Source organism: Ilyonectria robusta, assembly GCF_021365365.1.
Source record: "Ilyonectria robusta strain PMI_751 chromosome Unknown BGZ61scaffold_58, whole genome shotgun sequence".
Classification (NCBI taxonomy): Eukaryota; Fungi; Ascomycota; class Sordariomycetes; order Hypocreales; family Nectriaceae; genus Ilyonectria; species Ilyonectria robusta.
The window spans coordinates 36,362-61,738 of NW_025764492.1; the positions used below are offsets into that span (position 1 = coordinate 36,362).

The 25,377-nt window shown below is 50.4% G+C and overlaps 10 protein-coding genes across 10 annotated transcripts; 7 read left to right on the top strand and 3 right to left on the bottom strand.

Moving 5' to 3' along the window:
- Positions 1-1,554: 1,554 nt before the first annotated feature.
- BGZ61DRAFT_594653 (fungal-specific transcription factor domain-containing protein) lies at positions 1,555-3,322 on the top strand (the record flags this gene model as incomplete). Its single annotated transcript, XM_046256862.1, has 5 exons — positions 1,555-1,793; positions 1,848-2,116; positions 2,177-2,529; positions 2,584-2,664; positions 2,711-3,322. Exons 1-5 carry the CDS (start codon positions 1,591-1,593, stop codon positions 3,320-3,322), a joined length of 1,518 nt encoding a protein of 505 aa, XP_046094477.1. The 5' UTR covers positions 1,555-1,590.
- A 115-nt stretch (positions 3,323-3,437) lies between these two features.
- BGZ61DRAFT_524151 (uncharacterized protein) lies at positions 3,438-4,724 on the top strand (the record flags this gene model as incomplete). Its single annotated transcript, XM_046252627.1, has 4 exons — positions 3,438-3,693; positions 3,740-3,920; positions 3,973-4,573; positions 4,647-4,724. Exons 2-4 carry the CDS (start codon positions 3,826-3,828, stop codon positions 4,722-4,724), a joined length of 774 nt encoding a protein of 257 aa, XP_046094478.1. The 5' UTR covers positions 3,438-3,693; positions 3,740-3,825.
- Positions 4,725-5,071: 347 nt separating this feature from the next.
- Positions 5,072-6,029, bottom strand: BGZ61DRAFT_193732 (uncharacterized protein). Its single transcript, XM_046237832.1, has 2 exons — positions 5,427-6,029; positions 5,072-5,321 (listed from the first exon to the last, which is right to left on the bottom strand). The coding sequence occupies exons 1-2, from the start codon at positions 5,909-5,911 to the stop codon at positions 5,240-5,242; spliced, it is 567 nt and encodes a 188-aa protein (XP_046094479.1). The 5' UTR covers positions 5,912-6,029; the 3' UTR covers positions 5,072-5,239.
- A 1,031-nt stretch (positions 6,030-7,060) lies between these two features.
- Positions 7,061-7,982, top strand: BGZ61DRAFT_541288 (14-3-3 domain-containing protein; the record flags this gene model as incomplete). The annotated part of the gene is made up of 4 exons (XM_046255028.1): positions 7,061-7,074; positions 7,134-7,484; positions 7,547-7,634; positions 7,710-7,982. 4 exons carry the CDS (start codon positions 7,061-7,063, stop codon positions 7,980-7,982), a joined length of 726 nt encoding a protein of 241 aa, XP_046094480.1.
- A 1,446-nt stretch (positions 7,983-9,428) lies between these two features.
- BGZ61DRAFT_467407 (uncharacterized protein) lies at positions 9,429-10,454 on the top strand. Its single transcript, XM_046247770.1, has one exon. It carries the CDS (start codon positions 9,535-9,537, stop codon positions 10,096-10,098), a length of 564 nt encoding a protein of 187 aa, XP_046094481.1. The 5' UTR covers positions 9,429-9,534; the 3' UTR covers positions 10,099-10,454.
- Positions 10,455-11,731: 1,277 nt separating this feature from the next.
- On the top strand, positions 11,732-13,543 carry BGZ61DRAFT_467409 (heterokaryon incompatibility protein-domain-containing protein). The gene has a single exon (XM_046247771.1). It carries the CDS (start codon positions 11,763-11,765, stop codon positions 13,497-13,499), a length of 1,737 nt encoding a protein of 578 aa, XP_046094482.1. The 5' UTR covers positions 11,732-11,762; the 3' UTR covers positions 13,500-13,543.
- A 3,732-nt stretch (positions 13,544-17,275) lies between these two features.
- On the top strand, positions 17,276-19,867 carry BGZ61DRAFT_524155 (uncharacterized protein; the record flags this gene model as incomplete). Its single annotated transcript, XM_046252628.1, has 2 exons — positions 17,276-17,826; positions 17,900-19,867. Exons 1-2 carry the CDS (start codon positions 17,371-17,373, stop codon positions 19,865-19,867), a joined length of 2,424 nt encoding a protein of 807 aa, XP_046094483.1. The 5' UTR covers positions 17,276-17,370.
- Positions 19,868-20,504: 637 nt separating this feature from the next.
- Positions 20,505-21,303, bottom strand: BGZ61DRAFT_467419 (uncharacterized protein). The gene has a single exon (XM_046247772.1). The coding sequence runs from the start codon at positions 21,146-21,148 to the stop codon at positions 20,687-20,689; it is 462 nt and encodes a 153-aa protein (XP_046094484.1). The 5' UTR covers positions 21,149-21,303; the 3' UTR covers positions 20,505-20,686.
- A 1,565-nt stretch (positions 21,304-22,868) lies between these two features.
- Positions 22,869-24,463, top strand: BGZ61DRAFT_405238 (uncharacterized protein). The gene is made up of 2 exons (XM_046243136.1): positions 22,869-23,669; positions 23,724-24,463. Exons 1-2 carry the CDS (start codon positions 22,939-22,941, stop codon positions 24,136-24,138), a joined length of 1,146 nt encoding a protein of 381 aa, XP_046094485.1. The 5' UTR covers positions 22,869-22,938; the 3' UTR covers positions 24,139-24,463.
- Positions 24,464-25,341, bottom strand: BGZ61DRAFT_467423 (uncharacterized protein). Its single transcript, XM_046247773.1, has 2 exons — positions 24,757-25,341; positions 24,464-24,663 (listed from the first exon to the last, which is right to left on the bottom strand). Exon 1 carries the CDS (start codon positions 25,224-25,226, stop codon positions 24,780-24,782), a length of 447 nt encoding a protein of 148 aa, XP_046094486.1. The 5' UTR covers positions 25,227-25,341; the 3' UTR covers positions 24,464-24,663; positions 24,757-24,779.
- Between the last annotated feature and the right edge of the window lie 36 nt (positions 25,342-25,377).

Genomic DNA, 25,377 nt, shown 5'->3' on the forward strand with positions numbered 1-25,377 from the left:
AGAATAGGTATCGTGCAACTGCAGCAATCATGCTTCCCTGCATCCCATAAACGACTGCTTTCTAAAATTCCAAGGGTAATTTATTGAATGAGACCATTTCCCAAGTCCCATGAGGACTATATCCAGCGTGGGAGAGGTTGATAAGCAAATCCTCGTGACCATGAAATGCGACTAGTGCCGTTTAGGGGGTACTTGCGCAAGTGTGGGGGAATACGTGAGAACCTGGTATCTTTCTAGCACTGAGGTATAGGGTAGGCCCGTCTTGCAAAAACTCCCACGAACTTCAACACATGCTGATTTTCCGTAGATTGGAAGTAATGCAAACAAAAACTGGTCCATTTAGACATCTCCCGTCAGGAGCTTTCTATCGGTGCCAGTGTTCTCACGGTCAGAAGACCATTTCGACCTTGGAGTCTCATATGTCTCCTGTATCCTCAACCTTCCCGTACGAGGTCACTAACTGTTCAGAGGCAACGCCAGAATGGAACGAGAAGGGCCAACGCGGAAGGAAATATCCCGTTGTGCGCCTCCATGGTCTGTGCACGATGACACAAGCCAATAGGGGTGTTGCAAAAGCTAATTACAGTAGATCCAACAAAAGTAGATTTCCTAAAATAGGCTATATAGCTATAATATTTTTAAGAAATTAATTTTAGGTATTTAACTGAAAAAGTCATAATATACTATTTTTCTTAAACTTTTAATTAATTTATTTAATTTTTTAAATATAATAAGAGTAGTGCTATTTGGGCGGTATGGTATTGCTATTCGGGCTGTAGACCCACTTTTCTACTAACACGTGACTGCTATTGCAGGTAAGATCTTCCGGAGTTTAACCATTTCCCCCACTTTTTCTGCACGCTAGCCACGTAACTTCCGCCCAACAGTCACGGCGCCGCAGCGCCACAGCGCGCTGTGATTGCAGCCGCTACAGCGGTCACAGCCCCAAGCCCGCTGTAATTGCAACTGTTACAGCGGTCATAGCGCTGCAACCCACTATAACTGCAGCTATTCTAGCAGTCACAGAGCCGCAGCCTGCTGTAACTGCTGCTGCGCCAGCAGTCACAGCCCCAAGCTGTAGCCCCCTTTACACCCGGCCCTCATCCCCTCACCTGTCTTACTGCTGTTCTTCAGGTCATAGAAATTGTATGTGATTAGGAACTTTATATCGACAGCAGCGGAGACGGCGGAAGGGCGGCGGAAGGGGCATGCTTTGAAGCTGTAGTTGCGATGTGACAGGGGCGTGGAGCACTGTGGCCCCTGTAGCAGCTGTAGTTGCAGCAGGCTTAGGCCGCTGTGACTGCTGTAGCGGCTGCAATTACAGTGGGCTTGGGGCGCTGTGACCGCTGTAGCGGCTGCAGCTGCAGCAGGCTTAGGCCGCTGTGACTGCTGTAGGCGGTTGAAAATTGGGACGAAGTTACGTGACTAGCGCGCAGAAAAAGCGGGTCCAGTGGTTTTCCACGTAAGGGGTCAGGTGAGGGGTCACGTGTACCGCCCGAATAGCAATACCATACCGCCCAAATAGCACTACTCTTTATTTATGCCTTCAGCATTCTGCACCTCGTTGAGCAACACCTTCCGTACATCGCAATGGAGCCGCCAGCATCTTCATCCCTTGTGTTCCAGACGAGTCGATCGGGGTTGGAAATAAAGCCCGTCCATCGATCGCCACAAGCCTGCCTTTACTGCAGATCTAGGAAGGTTCGATGCGATGTGTCTAAGAACGGAAAGCCATGCATGAACTGCAATCTAGACGAGCAGGAATGTGTTGTCACGAAGAGAGCGTCACGCAGGTGAGTTAAACTGACCCCCCTCTGCTGAGATTTAGTTACATCTTTAATTTGTAGAGTGAGGTTGTTAAGTGGACATAGCAGATTCCAGGCATGTCCCCAACCGAATAGGCCGAGACGCAAACCCACCCGAGCCCCAGAGCCAAGTATCGAGACGATTACCGACCTTGACACCCAGCCTGAGGAACACGATTCCTGTACTCGCTCCGACCACAACAGCCCAAGTCCCATCATTCTCGCAGACCAAGATGACACTACGACGGAAGGAAATATCGGCGCTGAATCGTCGGGAACACCACGTGGTTCATCTGAGGCGACACCTGTGGGTAAGCCATTCGCCCTCGACTGTACTATGATAAATGAGGCAGCAACTAACCGCTCCCTAGTTGATCGTACTGCCACCGACATGCTCTCTTCCTTTTTCGTCAAACTAAGCTCCGATAATCGTCTCGAGCCATCGAACACGGTTGTGTACTGCTCATACCCCTTCATGGCAGTCAGCAACATGTTCTACGTGCCTGCGCGAGATGTTCGATTTCTTGATGCAGAGGAATGTTTTCGCCTTCCTACACGATCAATCTTGAACCAAGCTGTTCGGCAATATTTTCTGCACGTGCATCCAATGTTGCCGATGCTGAGCGAGGGAGACTTCTGGGAAGCGTATTACAGCCCAACGCCGGATGAATCTAACAAGACATGTCTCCTGCTGATGCAGGCGATGCTTTTCGCGTCTTGCAATGTCGGTTAACCCTCGACCTAGCTGTAACACGCATAACTGACGCTGGAAAAATAGTTCTTGTCATTGGATTCTCTCAAAGAATTGGGCTACAGTAATGTTCGGAGCGCGAGGGCCTCGTTTTATAGAAAGGCCAAAGTAAGGCATCACACTCCGCCTTCAGTATCCCTACTCACACCGACAGCTTTTTTACGACTTTGGCATAGAGCCATGCCATCTAAAAACCGCCCAAGCCGCACTGTTACTCACGTTTTGGACGCCTCCTATGAAAGCAGACTCGAAACCCAACACTTCTTGGCTAATGATTGCAATCGAAAACGCAAGGGCGGTCAAGGCGGACTACCACTCAGACGTATCGAACTTTCCCCCGCAAAAGACTGACGACCGTGATGTCCTACGACGACTCTGGTGGTGTTGCATTATGAGAGATCGGATTTTGCCACTGGGATTGCGACGCAGCATAACAATAACCCCGGCTCATTTTGACTTTGACAAAAATTTAGAGCTTGGGGCTGCGGAGATTCAGGCCGAATTACTGCGCTCAAGCGTGTACGATGCAGAAACGAGAACAGCGCTGGCAAGGGTGACGAAGCGGCTTCTGAGATTTTCCGTCCTATTGACTGACATTCTGCTTCTATTATATCCCGTTAAGCCTGTTGCTGATACTGCCCGGGAAATGCAGGCCAGCGTGACTTCTGTGAGGAAGCACAAAGAGGATTTGCTGCATTGGCACACCGAACGGTCGACTACGGAAACTTGCAGGGCTCCTAATAGTGCAGACCATTTACACTATTAGTGCAGACTACAATCCAAGATCAATAATCAATCCACGACGGGCGTTCGTGGATTGACGACTAGGATGATGCGCCCCTTGAAACGAGCCTTGTTGATCCGGATCGCACCAGTGAATTGATCAGAAATATCCAAAACAAAGTGGTTGGCACAGCAACAATCATGGGTACCCTGGTTTTGTAACACCATGCCAACAACCTAGCGTACTTAGCGTCCACACCGGGCGTCCGTATTCCCTGCCCTGATCTGCAGTCTGCACTAATAGTCTAAATGGTCTGCACTATTAGGAGCCCTGACGGAAAGAATAAGGCAGCAGAAGCTTGTCGAGCATAAATCGGTAACCATGCGTACAGCGTTGATGCACATATACTATCAGTAAGTCGACACATTCCACCCGAGGGACATTATCTAACATGTGAAGCCTAGCGGAGCCATGATTTCCCTGTGCCATCATGATCTCAAAACTGTTGCGGTTTCAAATTGCGGCAGAAAAACAAGATAGCGCAAATGCGACAAGAGGTTCAGCGTTCTATATCTTGCATCACGGACCTACTCGATAGACTCAACCAGCTTCACGTTGCGCGGTGGCTTCCTATTACCACGTAAGACAAATACGCCCGTTGGCCTATCGACAATTGATTGACCGTGTCACAGAGTCGCCTACGCAGCATTCCCACTGGCGGTTCACATATTCGATGCACAGTTCCCTAGAGCCAAGGTTGGAAATTCGGTAGAACAACAAGAGCGTAGCAAGTCTAAGTATTGCCAGCTTATGGCTCTTATGAAAGCCATGAAGGTGTTTCATGAGCAATACGACGGGGTCGAGGATGTCGTAAGGAGCGTTCGGAGCATCATTGACCACATACAAATCCATGTCGAGATTTCAAGCTCGAAAGCCTCACGGCCACCACGGAGTGAAAGTCCAGATTGGGACCTGCTCGTATCCCTCGCAATCGACTGGAGTCTAAGCACAGGTAAGCCCGCGGATGGGCAAGAGTTCTCCAAGTATCTACGCGGACTCTTCAACCAATCGACGAAATCATCCTCCTCGGCGAGCGTTGGCGTGCCTGCTTCTGGCATCGCTTACAAAAGCCAGCGCACCACAATGCCTGACCCACGGGACCGGGCCCCGAACTTTGGAATCGGGACTCCATCATCGCCTGATGATTTTGAACATTACCATTTCACGGATTCATGTCTAGTCTCAAATGGCAATTTGGGCGACGAGAACGGGCAGAGCGGACTCGGCACGGCAGTGAGTCCCGGAGAAGACCCATCCAACATATTGGAGTCGGTGTGGGATGGAATGATGATTGATGCCTTTGTAGGGTCAGATGGCGTCCCTGATTCCTCCATGGCTTGGGATCTTCACGGATCTTGTGATGGGCGTGACCAGACGGATATGAACGCAGGTCACATGTTAGGAGATCATGAGGGAGATTGCAGCGAGAGCTTGGACAGTTCGTTCATAATGAGTTGATACCTTAATCCTTTTCTCTATTCAGGCATAAAAATTCGTGGCCATTAGCTAGCTAGTTTCCACAAAGAATGTGACCGAGCAAGAGACCTGCGGATTTTGATCAGCTTTCCTCCTTGGTGTCGACAAGGTCTGTCGCATGGGTTGCTGGAAGCCGATTGCCAATCATGTGAGAGGTTTCCATCAGCTTTCTAACCTCAGCATCCTCCTCGTCAGTCAGCTGCAAGCTCAAAGAAGCCCAGTTGTCTTCTAAGTACTCGATCTTCCTAGTGCCAGGGATTGGAATGATCTCCTCGCCCTGTTTCAAGAGCCACGCCAGGGAAAGTTGCGATATAGTGCAGCCCTTCTTGTCAGCAAGAGCCTTGAAATCTTTGACAAGCTTGATATTGGCTTCTCGGTTCTGTTCCTGAAAGCAAGGGAAAAAAAGCCGGCCGCATATCCTTCTTATCTAACCCGACTTCGTTGTTGGAAAATGCCTCGATGAGCAAACCTCACCCAAGAGGAGAGTACGCGACGATGGAAACGCCTAATTCACGGCACGTGTCAAGTAGGTTGGTTCCTTCGGGACCTTCCACGTCGAGGACGATTGGAGAGTACTCCGCCTGAACGGCAGCGACGGTGGCAATCTTACACTGTGTTAAGACCCAGGCGACGGTATTGCACCGGACGATTTGCCAGCTCGAGGGCCACCATGTCCTTAAAACGGCGGCGAGAGGGACTACTTGTTGATGTCGCAATCGTCGATCCGGACTGCGTAGCTTGTCTACCACGCAGCGTACGAGCGGGAGAGACAGATCCGGTTGCGGAGGACTGGGACTCGGAGGGGAGACTTGGAGGCGGCAAGATGGGGATTGGTTGGCTGGTCAACGAACAGAGCGGGAGAGCGGTGTTGGGAGTAGTGTCTGGTTCATCCTTACGACGAGGACTCTGACGCCGGGGCAAAGGCTGCTTTTCTGAGCTCATGATGGCTTTTCCGTGATAGTTCAGGCGAGACGAGGGCACCTCCTCGAGAGGGCGACGTCGCTTGGCCGAGCGGAAAGAGGATGTCGATGCGACTTGGTCGAGCCACGAGAGGACGAAGTTGCTGTTGTCCGCGTTGATCGTGTGTTGCGACATGGATTTTTAGAGACGCAGCCTGCGCTGCTTCAGGCGTTATTGCGAAAGAGGCATTGCATCAACGGAGTCATGACGTGAGACGCGTTTCGTGTATTCACTCAGCAATGGTGTGGCGGATTGCTCAGCAACCGGCAAGGGTTCGGATTGAAGGGACAAGAAGCGTGCACGGGCCCGTTTGGATGGTCCAAAGGGGCTAAGCCACCGATGCAGTCGTGACTTGCTTAGCCACCGACACCGACGCTCAGCAACTACGACAATAGAGATTAAGCGAACAATAATGATCGGCTTCAGGGATTTGCCACCCTAAGCTGAAGGGAACCGTTCTTTCTCAATTTTTCCACCCATTAATTTGACTTCAGGTTGTACTTTGCGCTTCTGCTACGAGCTGTATGTATATGCGTCCTATTGGTTGGCTGATCCGGTCCGATCAATTCCTGGTAATCATCCAATGCAGATGAGAATGCTGCGCATCGTCTCTAAAGCATACAGACGTCTATGTAAAGCCCTCATTTCCTGATCAAGTGTATTCAAGCCGATATATTGGTGTTCTGCACGTCTCTCGTGTGTTGAATGGTGTTTTGTGAGTGTCGAGCCTACTTCATGGTGGACCTTCGACCTTCGACCCCGCGTCCGGGCCGGTATGCATGGGCCTAAGACACTGGCGGTGGGAGAAAGGGAGCTGTCAACCAGCCACATGCCCGACGAGGAGAAGGAGGAGGATGACATGGTCATGGCGAATTGGAAGAGGAAGACGCAGGTCCACTGCCACCTTTCAAGGTGCAACAAAGCGTGGGCCTGAGCGTGCCGGTAGGACCAACGTCAACGTTCAGTCAGCGGCTTGGTGCGCAACCCACTAAATTTGCCCGACCACGGCATGCTGTAGGCTCCTAACCACCATTTATACCGCTCCTCTCTGCTCGATAACTCGAAACGGATACACCACACTTGGAAGTTCACAAAAAAAACCCTCTTGAATTGCCCCCTCCACGCGCTCCTTCCTGTCACTGTTGTCGCTGCGTTATTACCTCGTTTTCTCCCATCCTAGCAGCGCATTTTCCTTTGATTATCTGACACAGTTCTAGTCTGAAGTACGATTCTTTTTGTAGAGCCCTACCATATCGCCGCAATACACCAAACCATACACCCAGCATGCAGCGTAAGAAGTTTGTCTCTCCGCTCGATCGGTCTCTCCAGGCCCATAACACTGATTTCATGGCTGTAGCCAGATTTTCCTCGCTCGCCTCTGTGGCCAGGCTGAGCGCTACGATGATATGGTCCCCCTTCTGAAAGAAGTCGTCAAGACGGGTGCTGAGCTGAGTGTCGATGAGCGAAACCTTCTTACCACTGCTTTTAACAACGTGTTCGGCACCCGCCGTGCCAGCTGGCGCACTATCTCCTCGATCGAGCAAAACGAGTTAAGGGGTAATGAGAAGCACATTGCTACTATACGTGGATACCGCATTAAAATCGAGAATGAGCTCGAGAAGATCTGCCGGGACGTCTTGGATCTGCTAGACGGGAGCCTGATTCCCAATGCCAGTACTGGCGAGTCGACGGTTATATATTACAAGATGTATGCCTATTTTACTGGTCTCCCCTTCTAGGAACACTTGGACTGACTCCTCATATTTTTAGGAAGGGTGACTACAGCCGTTACCTGACCGAGTTCGTGTCGGGTGAGAAGCACAATCTTGCAGTTACCTCTGCGTATAAGGCCTACAAGGTGGGTTCCAAATCTGTTGGTTCAGAATTCAATCAGCCAAGGTGTACTGATCAGAGATTTTCGTCTGCTTCTTAGATTGCTGCCGATGTTGCTCAGACAGAGTTCACGGCCACTCACCCATTGCGGCTGGGCTTGGCTCTCAACTTCTCTGTCTTCTACTACAAAATTCTGAATTCACGCGATCGTGCCCGGCGTCTTGCGAAGCATGCTTTTGATGATGCCAAAGCCGAGCTCGATGCACTGACCAAGGAGCCTGATGGCGACAGCATCCTCATCATGCAACTCCTTTGTGACAACCTGATCCTTTGGGCGTCTTCAAACAGTGGTGAGCCTGAAGGGATTCGTTAAAGAAAGATGAAGCATTGTTGCATCTAGCAGATGGAAATGATCATGTGTGCGAGAAGCTCTTGATATTCTTCCTATCTAAAAGAGGGTCTTTGGGTCAGTCTTATAGATGAAGAGACTGATGATGACCTCGGATGACCTCGGACAGCCGAGAGGCTCCGGATCCTTCGGAGTCTTTGGCTTCAACTAGCTATAGATAAAATCAAGGAAAAGCTAGGCCTAGGGCTTATCTGATGATGAGGCCGGTGACGAGGCAAGTGGCGATGGACGCCTATGATGACAGAAGGAAAGCTTCACTTCCGTCACAACCGCAGAAATCCGATATCCCGATATCCTGATACATGTGACAAGCATAGACTTGGCACGCGCATTCAGTCGAATTAGTGAAGCGGGGTCCTTTGGATTGGCCCGCGGGTTCAACACCAAGGAAGGTATATCAAGGGACGTCTCAGATCTAGATTCAACATCACGAGCACCTTCACACAGAGACAGTTGGAAGGGACGAGACATCCCTGTCAGTCTGATCAAGCAGGCCTTTTCTTTCTTTGGCGTCTTCATTTTTCCTAGTCATACAGCTATTCTAAAATTGCCCTCTGTCTTTTCTCTTGACCTAAGTCCGCGAGCCCGATCTGCTGTGTCTTGCACCTTCCAACAGCCCCTTAGATCCTAGGCTGCAACCAACCTCTGATGCCTTGCCAAAAGCCGCACCTAGGATCTGACCGGATAAGCTGTCTCAATAGAAGCTTTTCTTTGCTATAGCTAGCCTTTGGGTCTGTCTGTCAAATAAGTGGTCAAGCTGCTAGCTGCCGCAGCCGGCCTCCTCAAGGCCGGCTTGACAGATCCCACCGGCGTTGCTGTTGTCAGGAATAGCTAGCTATTTTGGGTGTTGTTTTTCTTCCAAGTCCCCCACGGTCGTTTCATTAGTCCCACGCATGCCCTTCATATACCTCAGGCTATGGACTAGGAGAAGTTTATTTACAGCTACTAAATGCGACTCGGATACATAAAGCCTCTCTGTCTCTCCCCATTCCTTCTCTTAGAACGGGAGAAGCTTCAAGCCCAGTAATTTTGTCAAGGAGAGGCTGCAGACTGGTTGGCAGCGTTGGGACGGGATGTTTGGGTAAACCAACAAAATCGTGCAAGGTGCCCTTAGGAATGGCATCCTCCGGTGTTTTCACGGGGTGTCTATACACTACCGGCCCTCGCGGGAAAAAGGACCAACTTACCATCATATACTGTCACATTTCGGGATCATCGTACGATGCCTGGAACAGCTTCCAGACCGGCTGCTAGGAATCCGGTCCGGACCGGGTCTCAGACCCCCGGCAGGTGGGTCCCCCGGTCTCAGACCTCCAGACCTCGGGCCCGGAGGCTGCCGGAGGCCGCCTCATCTTCATCTATAAGACCGATCCCTAGCCCTTCATTAGATAGGAAATCAAGAGCTTTCATCATCATCATCCTGATCCTATCCATTCAGTGTGACATATACTCCTCGGCTTGCCATCTTCCAATCTCTTGGAAGCTGCCGTACCAGCGGAACTGTGTTGGCCTGCCCATGGCAGTCTCCCGAGATGGTGGCAACACATGGAATAAGAGCAACGAGAACTCGATCCTGAGCGGAGAACCGGATGATGTTGAGGTATGGGGATTTCGAGACCCCTTTCTATCGGAATGGCCTGCCCTCGATCAACTCCGAGGACAAAAAAGTCTTTACGGCCTCGTCTCCGGCGGAGTTCACAGTATGGGCCCTCGAGTATTCCTTTACGCTGTGTCCCCTGTCGATCTGGGTGCTTGGCACTACTTGGGCCCTGTGATCGACTTCCCCATTCGATACTGTCCTTCCTTGAAATGGGGAGCCGACTTCGGTGCCAACTTGGAATGTGCGAACGTTATGACACTGGAAGACGGCTCAGGAGAGCGCTCATTCCTAGTCGGTCAGATGGCGCAGCTTCTTCTGGTACCAGGTCGGCCGAACAGTGGAGAATTTGCGCTCGGGCTGATTGAGCCGGGTACCTTGCCGCTTCGTGCGGATGGACAGAATGATTGCTTATTGATGCCCATGACCAGGTTGGGACACGATATTTTTATCAAACGGAATAGATTGGTTAGAACAGCTTAGTTAGCGATGGACATGTCTTGTCCCTCTATCTGTCTAGGTGGAAAATCAGCTATTTATCTAGGGCCGTGATGACGTCTTTGAGATACTCGGGACAACGGTCCTGAGACCGGATTCCAAGAATCCGGGACCTTGAGACCGGCTAGCTAGGACTCCGGGCCTATTGAGACTACCCTATTAGCCCTTTCCGTCTAACAATTTTGGTGGTTGTGATTCTCCGTGTTTCCTAGTTTACTGGATACGGCCCCAGGAACAAGGTGCTCCTACCGAACGATTCCGTAAAGGAGACCCACTCATGATTCTGTGCCATCGTCCAAATGTGTCCTTGTACTGTACCACGGCTGTTCCAGGACCATAGCTCCTGGAGGAGGGCCGCGGACGGTATTGGCGAGGCCTCGATGGAGGTTGGCGGTAGCCCGGGCCTTGAGGCCCATTTCTCAACATGTGTCTTGTACGATAGTACCCTCTTGCTTGCTGTGGCTGAGCCAAGGGCCCAGTTTAGCACCCAATTAATTACATGTACTGAACGATCCTATCACCTCTTGAGTGGCCTTCTTCTGGGTCTCGTCCTCTTTCTGCGGTCTCGTCTCCCGGAGTATGGTCTCCTTTCTGGGCTCTCGCCTCGCTCTGAAGTCCAGCCTCCACCCTTGGGTCTGACTTCTTTCCGGCGTCTAACCCTCTGTCCGGAGTTTGGCCCCTCTGGGTCTGGCGTCTTGGCAAATGCGGCTATGAATGGTTCAAAGAAGTGTTAGATTGGATCATGTACAAAGCATCTGATCGGGTGGTCATGTGGTGACCTCCAGGGTCGAGACCGCCTATTGGGGCAGATACCTCAGGACCCCACTTTTAGTCGACAGACGTACACTCAAGCGATCACAATAGGGGCAACGGTGAGAACACACACAATACACACAATCAAGTCATCTGAAGTGCCACGCAAGTTTTCCGACAGATACAGTTCAACGATAGGAACTCGTTGAACTTCCCTGTCCCTACCAATCATCCTACACATATTGGCTATGGTTTAGTTGCTAACCCTTAACCCATAGTGGGGCTAACCCTAAACCATAACCAATCAGCATTTGCGCCTGGCTTCAAGGAATCAGGCTTCAAAGCTCGGGCTACCTGATCCCTGGCTACACCAAGTTTTGAAGTCTAACATCCTTGTTATTGTACAGTAGGGTTTGCCTCTCCTGTCCTCAGTGATAGACCAGGGTCTACATTAGCAGAGGTTAGGCACATTGCCATAAGGTGATCCTCACGGGATTGGTCAAAAAAGGTGGGTGCTGCATTCTGCCAGCCCCGACCGCCCTTGGGCTTGGATAAGCCTTGGAATACTCCAGATTAAATGGCGGGTCTCACCCAGCCACATGCATACTTCTACTAACACGAAACAGCCTCAAACTAGCAGACCATGCTTCAGCTGCTGTAGATAGGATGCTGAACACTTGGAGAAATCAGCCTTCAAGCAGGCCTGTTACACAGAGTCAAGCGAGGCAAGACCGATAAGTGGATGAGGAAGAATGTTGGGCTTCTGGGAGATGCGAACAATAAACTTAGAACTGTAAATAGCCTAGCGCACCTGGCCCTATGAGGTTAGTCCTCCCGGGCGGAATAAATTTCATTCATTCATTCATGCATACTTCCCTCTTCACGGCTGAGCCGCGATGCGTCTCCTGAGAGCAGAGACTCTTCAGTTTGAAGACTTTATCGGCGACGATATTCCAGAGTATGCGATACTATCCCACCGCTGGGAGCAGGATGAGCTCTCGTACCAGGACATGTGCAGAGTAGTTGAGCATGGCAAAGTGGCACCAGAAATGAGGCATATTCAGGAAAAGCAAGGCTTCCGCAAAATCTACAACTTCAGTCGCCAGGCATTAAAAGATGGTTATGAATATGTATGGGCCGACACCTGCTGTATCGATAAATCCAGCAGTGCCGAACTCCAAGAAGCCATTAACTCGATGTATCAGTGGTATGAGAGCTCTGGAACCTGCTATGCCTACCTCTACGACGTATCTATCCCTACTCATAGCGGCAACCCACTTGGCAGAGGCCTGTCCGCAGCAGGATGCATCGAGTCCTTCAAAGAATCTCGATGGTTTACTCGAGGCTGGACCCTCCAAGAACTCCTAGCCCCACGGAGTCTGGTATTTTTTGACCAGAATTGGAAGAAGTGTGGCACCGCCAGTGACTTATATAAAGTCATCGAAATAATTACGGGCATAGATGTCCGAAAGGTCGTCAGAGATGTGGGCCGAGATGGCCCAAGGTTCTGGCCGTTTCGAATCGCGAGGCGTATGTCCTGGGCCGCAAACCGACAGACCACTAAAATCGAGGATCGTGCGTATTCGCTCCTCGGACTTTTCGACATCAACATGCCATTGCTCTACGGCGAGGGAGAGCGAGCATTCCGGCGTCTACAAGAGGAAATTCTCAAGGTCGATGAGGATGCCTCCATTCTAGCGTGGAGCTCTGCGGAAGCTGAGGCGGGATTCGCGCCTAATGGCCTAGCCAGGTCACCTAGCCAATTCCACAAGTACCCGGACCTAGTGGACCTAAAGAGCACCCGTTTTCGCTATGTGGATTTTAATCCAACGATGATACCACGAGGCCTCCAGGCGACATTGAGGATCCGGAGAGATCCGAACGAACAGGCGCTCGCAAACGCTGTTTTAATGACCGAAGGGGACCAACGCTCTAAATGGTCGAAGTCCCTAATACTTCCTATTATGTTCCCTGAATTAACCTTCTTACGGTCGGATATAGAGAACGAATGCATCAGATTCTCGAATCCCCTTTGGGTTCCATCAACTTTTGTTACGGACGCTGAGCCAGAGCCCGTTTGCTTCATCAGACAGGTGCAGGCTGCGGACGTGAACCCCAATAATGACGGGTTCAGCCTTTGCTCAACCGTGTGGAAGGATTACGTCACAACATTCACATATCCTGTTCAAACGCAGCCTGGACGTCGCCATTTTCCTGCCATTTTTGGTGGGTTCTCCAAAAGCTCGGGATGGAAAAAGGGTGGCCGCATCTTCATCCTGGAATTAACTGCCCGTGCCCAGGCAGCGCAGAGGTTCATTGTTCTAGTCGATTATCAAGTGAAAGGCAGGAAAATGGTCGAGGGCCCAACTGTCACAGTCATCAGGCTGCAGCGAGCGATAAATCTGGCCTATGCTGCGAAGTTGGTGAGATTGAGGAAACTTCGATGTGGCTTTTCTCCATGTAATCTCACCGATTGTAGCGGTAATTTGATTCCCACGGATGAAATTGTTTGCGCCAGTAGTTTCTACAGTTACTGGATTCATGCTGAGGATGACCGTTTCGAGAAGTTGCCGGTTCGCCCAGTCAGGGAACCTGCGACCAAAGCCCTTTGCGCCACAAAGAGACTGCGATAAACGAGTTAGATAGTCCTATAGAGAAATACGAAATGAATATGACGATGAAGAAAGATGCCCCCGAAGACGTCGAGGAGGGGATGCTCCCAGATGTTGATAATTGGGCAAAGGGTAGATCAGTTCAAGTGTTTCCTCTTACCAACCGGCCTGGATATTTCGAGAATGTCTCCGCAGGTTCGGTCACTCGGGCTGAGTTGATGTGCCTTACAGCACAGGGGGAAAAAACGATAGATTGGGCCAAAATAGGCTCTTGCAATAGAGGATGGAAGATTGTTATTTCGGCAGTTATGACAGCTATGATGATGCAGTGCTTGACCTTCGTCCGTGAGGGACCCCCGCATCGGGCTGCTGGCCCCTTCCTGCCGCGTGTGCTCTTGGACTCTGGTGCTTCGGTCGTTGTCGTGGAGGTCGTGTTCTTGCTCGCGGATGACTGCCTCGTCGCGTGCTTTGTCGTGTGGGTACTTACTCTGTAACGGAAACGGGAATTGTCCGATTGTGAGGAGTTCGTCGGGTCAAGGTAAGACTCTCAGCTGAGTCTCGGTCGAGGTGATCGGGGGCGTGGACTAATCGGATATGAGGGTCCCGGGTGCTGTCTCGGAGGTGTTGCATCCGCCTTTCATGGAGAGCATTTCCGCGGCGAAGTCTGGCCTGCTCTCGTCGACGCTTTCTCTGCTCTTCGAGAGAAACGGAAAGGGGAGGCATTGCTCAGATTGCTGCACCAAAGAGAGTATACCAGGAATAGGGGTTAGATTCACAGAGGAAAGAGGAAGAGAGTCAATTCTTTGATAAGCCATTGGTTGTGCTTTCATGTTTGTTTGCTTGCGCTTTAATTGCTCCGACAGGAAATGAATCCAGGAGTATGAAGTGTCGGAGATCCTTGGAGCCGGTTGCTAAGTTGCTTCTTTTGAGTTTGAAGTGGCGGATAGCTCGCTGGTTGATTGGAGGGCAGACGAGACTGTGATGACCAGACAAGGAATGTGTAAGGATCATGATAGGCAAACCGGTTCAGGGGGTGGGAAAGCAGAGCAGAGCAGCAAGTAGTCAAGACAGCGAGATAAAAGGAGTTGGCATAATTGGAGACATCTCTGATGAAAATTTATCTTCCTTTCACTACCTGACTGATCTTCAACCCAACCTTTTCCTTCCTCCAGGAAATAACGTCAACTTCCTACATCAACAAACAACTATACTTATTCCTAATATAATGGCGAAGCTAAGAATTCACAAAAGCACAACAGAGGTTCGCAGAAAAAATCCCACTCGCCACAATACGGTCGCCGTGATCGATGATGTAGGGTAGTCAGTATGCTTCCTGACGCAAATTGAGAAATTGGGGCAGGGATACGATTGGCTGTCATAAGCAAGGGTTTGGTGAGAACATGCGGTCACATTAAGGGATTTCCCGGTGATCTGCCGGATCTGGTGATTCGCCGGACTTACACCTACTTGCATTCCAGACATCAATCTATAATAGCTCCACAGCCGCAGTCCCAAATCTTCCAAAATTAAACACATAATGAAAATGCAACTATAAGATATGTCTCAGTCTATTTCGCAGTCATCAAGCCATCGTGGTCGCTTGCTATTCCGCTGCGGCCGCCCGGTACCCCGAAATGCGACTACCATCTCCCGATCACTCTCAACAGCTAGACAGGGTCTTTTCGGACGAGCGGTACGGATTGGAGTGGTCGCTGCCTTCCCTTTTCGGTTGTCTTTTGGTAGATCTAGGGCCTGTGATGCTACCGGCGGCTCTGGTATGAGTGGAAGAGCGACGATTATCTCGTCTCGAACGTCCGGACTCTTCTCGCGGCCTTCAGAAGCCACCCGTCGTTCATGTTGCATTTCATGTGCCATTTCCAGATTGCGACGCTTAAGTTCTTGTCGAATCTGTCGATTGGTCTCCTTCTCTTGCTGCCTGGCCTCCCTTACCTGCCGTTTTCTCTCTATTTCCGCCTCTCGTTGCCTCCTCTTCTCCAGAGCGAGAGCTTTTTGCTCCGCCGCCTTCTGCTGTCGCTGAGCCTTTTGCGATTCCTTCTGCAGAACCTCCTCTTTCTTTTGGGCGTCCATCGCCGCTTTCTTTAGGCGGGCTTGAGCGACTTTTGCTGGGCTAAACACCTGAGCTGAATTTGGATCTGTACGATCAAAGAGCAGATCTTTCAGAGCTTTACCGCGCTGTCTGCGCTTCTTTTCTTGGCTAATTGTCTCGCGGAGTCCTTGATTCTCATATCGAAGCAGTTCAACCTCAGATTGCAGGCTTTCGAGGGTGTTCTTCAGCTTTCGGCTGTTGCGGTCAGCATCGATAGAGGATTTGTCGACTACTTTGTCAATAAGTCGGCGTAAATCTCGGGCCGTAGGTTGCTGAAGGGCTAGTGATTCTGCCGAGTCGCTACCCGTATTCGAATCATCATCTTTTTTCTCAGTGATCTGCGATAGGACCACTTCTGGGTCAAAAGGCAGGAGACCAGTCCGTTTCCACCCACTCGCAATGTTCTCGGAAGAGAAGGAAGTCTCAAATGCGTTCCAAAATAAAGTCCAGAACTCACGTTTCGATAGGCCAATAAGGCCTTGTGTTTTTGCTGTCCACTGGATAAGCTGATTTGAGTATGCGGTCGAAAGGGGGCTGAATAGCGACACGTCCAAGGGTTGCAGCCGATGCGTGGAATGGGGGGGAAACACCGCAACGATAATCCGGTGCTGGTCACACCACTCCAGAAAGTCCATATTAACATGGCTAGAGTGGCCGTCGGTAATGAGAAGGCGATAATCACGACCGTTTCGAGCTTTTGCCTTAGTAAAGCGATCGAAAACACCGACGAGCCACTCTTTTCCAAGCTCGTGATTTGTCCACCCCGTTTCTGAGGTGGTAAAGAAGGCTGATTGATGTTCTGGGTCAAATTCATTGAGCCAAGAGTCCTGGACTTGTCCTGGTTTGCCTTGATAGATGAGGAATGGGGGCAGCGATGTCATGTCCTGGCTGATGCACGCCAGGAACGTAATCCAAGATCGATTACCATCTTGCGACGCACCGAGCAATTTGCCTTGCTTTTTGACGTTAATGGAAAATACTCTCTTCGTTCGATTGATCACACCCAAGAGAAATCCTTTCTCATCCGCGTTATACGTGTTGCAGGGTAGGATGTTGTATTTCTCGATTTTTGTGCGGATCTTCCACTGTCAGTTGTGAAAGGGAAGCTTCGTGCATTGGCTTACAAGCTCAAAATAAGCCCTATACCTAGAGGCATTATCGGCTCTCTTTCGCGCGATGTCCAACCCGTCGAACCATGTACAACCTAACTCATCACGATTGCGTCGAACGAAGCTGTACGGCCAGTCCTTTCCGACCTCGATTTTGGCGATATCCTGGGCGAAGTTCTTTATCATAGGTAAGGTAGGGGGAATGCCACGCGATGAAAGCTTATGAATATAAGCGATAAGATCCCGTTCTTGTTGTTTTGACAGACGTGACTTATACAAACTGTCGGCATCTCGTCTTGACCGCTGTTTGCCTTGATGTCGGCGTCGCAAGGTCGTCTCGTCGCAATTGAAACGCCGTGCAGTCTCAGCATAATTAACTGATTCCGACGATTTCAGGAAATCAAGGGCCTCATCAATCGGCGCCATGGTTGTTGAGTAATTGTCGATTGATGTTGAGTGTGCGAAGTGGCGGTGATCCGGCGGATCACCAGATCCGGCAGATCACCGGGAAATCCCTTACATAAGCTTCCCCAATTTAAATTGAGAATAGAATGCGAATTCCTTGACTTGCAAAATACTCGCGCTCTACAACGCCAGCATTCTCCCCCGGACTTCGGAAAGGATTCTAATCAAAGACTTTATCCTCTCTCAAACCCAGTGCAACGAAACGCAAGAAATGACTCCTTTCACTCTCATGGAGGATGATGGATCATCAGATCCTGTGTATACCGCAACTGTCGAGAGCGTTAAAGAAGCCATAGGTCACCCGCCATGCGAGTGTGTCGACTGCCAACACGGGTTCTACACCGTTGAGGAACAGTATGGCTCCGGTCTTTCGTATCGCCGCAGGCTTTCCGACGCAGACGCGGAGCGCAGGGTGCTCTCGACCGTGAAGCAGATTCACGATCTGAGGGGCGCATTGACAGAACGTCTGAATGTCTTTGCTGATGTCTTGCTGAGTCGGTGGAAAAAGCGAAGCCAAGCAAAGCGCGAGGCTTTGTTGAAGAAGGCGGCTCCGGACCTCGAAGAGAAGCAGTGGCTTATCCCGCGATACACCTACCTTCGCGAGAGGCTTATCACACATGCGAGGAGCCAGGAGCGGAGACGCCAACTCCTTTTGCCCTGGCTGAACGTGGAAGTCCTGAAGACTAATCCTGCGTTTCGTTTTTGCTTTATTGCACTATAGGACAGCCTATTCTCCTCAGCATTGGGCAGCGTTCGATAGCGGGCAACTCACTCTCAGTTGGGCAGCTGGATACTTTGACGTCGACTTCTCGGCGAAATCTGTTGTTATGTATGGAAAAAGATATGGGTCACTGGTGGACTGGGAAGAAAAGGCAGCCCATCGAGCTGATACCCTTGGGTTCCCCCGGGCAATGTTGGTTCTTGAAGCGCAGGCATACCTCATGGAAGTTCTCTGCAGCATCGTGGCGAAGATCCTTGATGGTGTCGACAACTCGCAACCCCCTCGAATCGACAAGTGGATAAATCTCATTAGCAACGCGGCGTTTAGAGAGACAGGAGTGGTGGAGTCCTGGTCTCCATACACAAACCAAGCCTTCTCACCACCGCCGGAATTTGACAGTAAATACCTGGTCTCGCTCGCCAAGACTCGACTAGATGCAACGGGAGATCATCTCTGGTACTTGCAGTGCGATGCCACATACATACGGCGGCATCTGAAGATCATGTTTGCAACCGAGATCTTTAAGAAGGCCTCAGATACCCAGAAAGGTGCGATGGTTACGCAACGCATCCGCTCCGAGGTGCGGAGTCACCATTGGTGGCGCTGGATTGAAATGGAGTGCAGACATGTCGACGCGGCTCGAGAGAGATTTCGCGACAGCACATATCCTGGCGCCACCTTGCCGGTCTCCTACAACCGAGCTCTCGGAGCCCTGGAGCTTCTCCTTGTCAATCAGGCCATATACAGAGCCAGCTGCCTTCGGGAACTCTTGCCGTACGTTCCAGGGCTTCAGGAACACTGGATCTTTGAGCCTGGCGCGAAACAACCCAATGCAATTGGCGTCCTCCGCCGAAAGAAGTCTGCCAACACACAGGAGTGCCTCGCTAATGACCGCCTTTATTGGTGTCTGGTCCAGTTACTCGCGAAGCCCGACGACCAAAGGACGTTTGATCACTCCATGCTCTTCGCAATGCTGCAGGAGCACATGTCTAATAACCCGTCTGAGAGGGCTAGACTGGATGAGGTCATCTACCAGCTGCTCTCGGATCTCGCGACTTGCCATGAAATGATCATGGCTGTCCGTTTCCACAGACCGCAGAATGCAGCGAGAACGTTTAAGGAGGTCAAAGAGACAGAAGACAGACACGTCTGGAGATGGCTACGATCCAGGAGTAGTAACGTGGAAGATTTCGGCGACCCCCAAGGCATCGGGATGTCACTTTTCAAGGACTTCTATCTTGCAAAGACACCGACAGGTCCAAAGACTTCTGTCTGGCTTGCGCAGTCCCAGGAGCTCCGCGCGGCTCTGGAGAAGTTCTGGGAGTCGATAAGAAGAGCAATCAGGAAAGACTTTGAAGACTCGGCTTTCGGTCCGGCAGAGGTCGATAGCCTTCTTGAAGTCGTTTCGGCAAATCTGAGTGAACAGTATCTGCAAGACAAGCAGCGAGAAGAAGATGCAATTCTCGCTGCTATCCAGAAATCTGATAGCCCACAACCCGCAACCAATTTCTTTGACGGGGCCGAAAGCCGTTCAGCGACCACAACGATTGCCCCGCGCCCAGAAAAGACAAAAACAAGAGGTAAACAAAAACACTCTGTCGGCGATATTACGCCGGTACATGACAGCGCTCCAGGTGCACAAACGGAACCTACCGCAGTATTCGAAGCTACCGCCATTAAAGTGACGAAGCAATCGTTGGACATATTTCTCTTGATGTTCCCTGAGAAAGACGACGTTGTGAAGGACGTGTTATGGGATAGGTTCGTTCACGCTATGGTAGATGCGGGATTCACTGCGAGGAATAACGGCGGGTCGCCAGTGTCGTTTAAGAAACTTGACGGGGAGGGCAAGATTGTCTTTCATAAACCTCACCCTGTTCCCAAGATTGATCCTGTTATGTTACGAGCCATGGGTAAGAGAATGGCGAAGTGGTTTGGATGGAGGCGAGAGCAGTTTATTTTACGCGACGAGACCACCCAAGCTTAGGTGTAGTCCATGACTGTAATTGACCGCTCAGGCGACTGTACCCTGGACGACGCACATTGTGAAGGCCGTGCTATCTCTCTTGCGGAAAGAAGTTTACGACAACGGGTGGAATGTCTATAGGGTAGCTTGTTGAATTAGGATCGCGGTTCATCCTGCAAGGATGCAGTCGCTGTTAAAAACTCCATCGAATTGATCGCAGATGCTGACAGGGATAGTATAGCCATCAGGCCGCAGGACTGGTTCGCGGATTCTGACGAGGATACTGTCGCTCCCATAGCCCCATCAGATTGGTTCACAGCTACTGGCATGGATCGTATGCTACGCTATTACCGTTCACAAGTCACAAAGCATCGCAGAAGGTATGATCGTTACCGATCTCTCCTGCCGGGATTTCCAGACTGGGTTAAGCTACGTGGCTGTCTCTCGTGTGAAAACGCTCGAGGGCTTGATGTTGGATGCCCCATTTGATCACATTCACCTGATTTACGCGTCTCCCCCGGATGGTATGAAGATGAAGATGAGGGATCAGCAGCTTCGGAGACGACAAATTCTTACACGGAATCCCTACAAGACAGACCACGGTTCTGGGTAATTCTAGGTGGTTCTGCTCGCGACAAGGAGAAATGTTACAAAATTGCTCCAGTGCGTAAATAATGTAATGGTTGTTGATAATTGCTTGGCCCACGACTCTCAGCCTTCGGCTGGTTGTACCCTTTGCACCACCGCTCTAAAGTGCAAGGGGTGACGTAGTATTTTATGTCTCGCATGACGCCCAACCAAATTTCCTTGTCAGTTCTCCATATCTGAAGCCCTTTTCGTCTATTCGGAAGTGACCGAATTTGAAAGCGAGGTCAGAATACTGATAGAACCATTGTCGCACTGTATACGGTCGACAGAAATCACGCCGCTCCAGATAACAGGGACGCCGAACTCAAAAGAATCATCAAACCTATATCCAAACTTCTCTTCAAGAGTCTCAGGACGCCAAAACCGGAGACCGTGGATGTTAACAACAAGGAAGTCCACGTTTGATTTACCACGTTTAGCAGCCCGCCGAAAAAGGTCAGTAGGGTGAGAAAACGCCGGGATAAGAGTGGTCGGTGCCTGCCAGCCAAAGCACTGCTCAAGCTCCTCTAAGGTATCGGAGTTATCCTTCTCGTTCCATGACTTTCTCGGATTTCTCTTCATGGCTTCATATCCATCACCGGAGCGCTCGATATCGGCAAGATCAACGTAGGCCAGTATCTCCTCGCGTTCCTGTGCCATATTTCCCCGTGCCATAATTTTCTAGAGTATATTAGAAGCGGCGTCAAATGAGAACGGGATAGTTTGAGCAAGCGACCTACCAGAAGGTCCAGAAGGTCCCTAAGGGAATGCGCAAAAGAACACTGCTTCTTTAGGCTTGATAGCAAATAAACCAGATACTGAGGAAAATCGAAGTAAAAGTTTCCAGTCAGGGAGGGAGGAAGGTCAAGAGGCTTTTATATTCATATTATTTTTCACTCGCCGCATAAATGAAAGAAGACTGTAGAATCTTACGGAATCACAGGGCTTGCAGAGAACAGATTAATAAGCTGGCTTACCAAACGCATGTCAGATGAACTGCAGCGAGATGCCTGAGCCCAATCACCAAGCTTACTATAAGTCAGGAGACACATGATAGTATGCAAGTTGACTAAGGGTCGTATGATTCAGGGTGTGCGAGGTAATCCTATAACGAATTCATTGGCTAGGTTGGGGGGTGTTAGTATGAATGGTAGAATTTGTTAAGTCTGCCTAAATGACACGCTGCAAATGCGACGAGTTCCAGTTCTGAGCACGCGAAATATATGCGTCATCATGTGACATGCGCATAAGCAGCAGGTTCATCCAAAACCCAGACGCCCGGCTTTTCATAGCATGTCATAAGTACCCATCTAATATACAATTTGGCAACTACCAAAAACAGGGAGTGAAGCACCATTAGTCCGTCGGCGAGGGGCCATGCTCAGCCTATCTCATTACCGCGTCGAACATCAAACTTGCCGCTTGTATGTCATTGTGCGGACTATAATATCGACGACCTTTGGGCAACTCAACGGTCTGTACCACCCTTGTTGAACTCAGCGGAAATGGTAAAGGTCAGCTTCCCACTTGCACGGTCGAAAGACGTGTGTATTTTGACGAAATACGGGGAGGACACAGCAGCGTGCACGGGGCAGTTTGTGTGTATTTGGTCAAAATACAGTGCACCCTTGGTACAGTAGTAGGGGGTAAGAGTAAGAATATGTATCTATGCATATATATGTATTTTCCGTCCGGGCGGCTGTGTGGCCGCTAAAGTCCCCTGGAGAGGGAAACTCGTCATTTATTTATTAAAGTGCCTGTCTGGGATGTGCATCGCACGTTGAACTTCGATAACCGACCTACCCTAGAGGGAGATAGCCTAAGTCACGTGCGAAGAAATGACGTTACCTGGTAAACCGTTTCTAAGCATCATCGCAGGACTTCACAACTCCAATTTTGAGTGTAACGGCTCTCCATCTCGCGTTGAAGGCAAAAGCGTGGTCGGGTGGCCTGAAAAATGCCCCTCCACTAGCAAACCACTAACAGCTGCAGGGAGGGGAAAATTTTTTCAGGGGAAGCTTTCTGGAATAAGTTATCGTGGTTTGGAATATTTAACGGATTGAAGTTTGACAAGTTGATCGCTGACATAAGGAAAGTCTTGGCTCAGATAAATTCCAAATAGGAAAGGCGTTGACCCACTGAAAAGTCTTGGCTCACATTTAATTCAATCGGGTTTAGCGCAGCGGCTACCCTAGACTGGAGCGTCGAAGTAGAGGTGTCGTGCTATTTAGGAAGTCATGTGATATCACGTGGCTGCCCCTCAAAGCTCTTTATTGTCATTGGACGCCTCTAGGGTATGTTGCAGACTGCGTTGATGTATGTGGCCTGAGGCATCAACGGCCACACCGTTGCCTCGCCAAAAGAGGGGTTCGCCATCTAAACAAACCACAATAACGCACATCGTCATTATACCATCGCGAATCGCCGACTCCCAGCTTTTAGCACCCGGCATGGCATAACGAGCCATGACCGATACTCGGAGGATTTCTGCTTGGATCGAAACCTTGCCTGATTCTTTTAATTGTCCTCCATGGCAAGCGAAAACGACAAATAAACGCAAGGCATTGCAGGAGCCGAGTCCTCCAGCAACGGTACTCGATATGGACCAAACGCCAACTCGAAAGCGACTACGAAGACCGGATCCAGCGACCGACCCCGACTTAACGCCTCAAGCTCGTCCTCATAATGAGAGCGCACCTAGCCGTAGCCCGTCTAGGGTGTCGTCCGTCTCGGGTTCCAGTGCCTCGTCCTATCGCCCCCGCTCGTCATCGCCGCTGAAGAAACAAATAATGGGCCTTCGTCTCGATGAAACAGGCCTCGAGATTCGTGAACTCAAAATTGAAGCCGCGCCGAACCTCGAAGCTGGCCTTCTCTTGTCTACTCTAGACGAAATCGGCAGTAGTCTCGAGTTCCTCCCCGACAATCGGCGGGATGAAATTCTAGGAAGCTCGATGTTACAAGGCCTAGATCCCCGACCTTGGAGGTACTCTTTCAAGAGTTCCAGCGAGTTTGAAAACCTTCCAGGCCGCATTCCGTCGCCTCAAGAGGTTGCATTGGTGTACGAGTGGGCGAAAGACTGTCGTCAACTCGGGCACGAGGAAGCGGGCTGGAACGCCGAGGTACACCATCGGCTGATGGAGGCAATTTTTAGGGAGCCTGGGCGAACCAAAGGAGGCCTCTTCAACTTTGCGACCTGGTAAGTCCCTTGCTGAAGCATGGACATGAATGCAATACTAACCTCGCTTAATAGCACCACTGCTCGGCCACATAGGAACTGGCTTCCGAGATCCATTGGATCTAAGATGGTTGACTTTTGCCTCTATGCCGACCTGCCTCAGGAAGACCCTCAATCTCTACAAGCTCTCGAAGCACTCTGTCGAAGGACATTGACCCTTACTGTCAACCACACCGACTTCGAGCGACTGCAGTTACGCCCAATCGTCCTGAGCATTGAGACTAAGGGACCAGCTCCGGCGTTGAACACGGCTGAAGTACAAATGGGTGTCTGGCACGCGGCTCAGTGGGGGTTCATCCGCTCAGCAGTTCTTTCATCGCTGCGGGAGCCGAGCGACACAGTACCCACTAAAGAGCAGGAGAAGCAGGCAGATGAGGCCTTATCTCGATTGCCTTTCATTCCAGGAGTCATTGTCCAAGGTCACCGTTGACTGTTTGTGCTGTCGACGCGCGAAGGCGCTAAGACCATTTTCTGGACGGAACGTCAGTTTGGCAGTACGCAGAGCATCAAGGAACTATACCAGACTGTAGCGGGACTAAGGCAGCTTACTTCGTGGACCGATAAGGTGTACTTGCCATGGTTCCGGGAGCACGTTCTAGCGGAGGAAACCCATAGGATCAACGACGGATCATGAGCATCTAGACGACTTCCAAGCTGTCAAGCTTTTGTGCGGGTTGGGAATCGACGCGGCTCGGCACATAGTTTCCTTGTCTTCTCAAACGACAGACGAAAACAACGTGGTCGACCTCTCGGTGAGTGCAGCCTGTGCAGCATCGAGTCTCAACTTTATTCGACCATATTGAGTGGAACCAAATCATGCCATCAAGGCACCACAAGCAGCCCTTGGACAGCTCTGGATTGGGAAAATCGGATCGAAACAGAGGGCCTACTGTATGGAGGACTGCTCGTATTTTAATACGAGTCGTGCTATTCATATAACCCCTTATTGCTAATGGTACAACCCCTCACGTGAAATTCGGTAATTTCTTCCTTCTTTCCTTACCTTCCCTCTACATACCAAAAGTTCTGACAGCTAGAGGTGACTAAGAATCACGCAGAAAGTCTCTTAGCCTAGGTCCAAAGACCTAACCACAATCTCATCTCGCAGGGACGATTGAGTGACCGGGATGAAGTTATCGCCGGACGGCGTTGGTGTTGCTGACAGCCTCGAGCTAGCCCGCGAACTGGCCAAGGATCTGGGTTTGTTCCATGAACTTGACGACCTTTGCTGCTACTCTGCGCTCGCTCAATAAGGCTTCGATGCCCTGGGAATTGGCCCAACTCCTTGTTTCGAAGTGCGGTGTGCTTCCTGCATTGAAACAGGATGTGGGCTACTGTCTGCTGTCCTTCGCCGCAGTTGCATCCAGCGCTCCGAACAAAGCAAAACAAAACAAAATTGACCACTGTTTTGTTTTGTTTTGAAATAATACAGGCTGATATTGATTTGGTATTGATTTGTGTTGAAGGAAGCCCACGACCGCCTACGGCGGCTGTGGCCTCAGGCAGCCGGGACCTCATACAGGCTCCAATTCCCTCGCCTAGCTAGCTAGGGAGAATCATACAATACACACATCTTTGACCTCTTGACAATTTGTACACTCATTCATTCATTCATTCAATTTATTAACGCCCGGCGGCTTAAACCGAAAGGGCACTGATACTAATATAC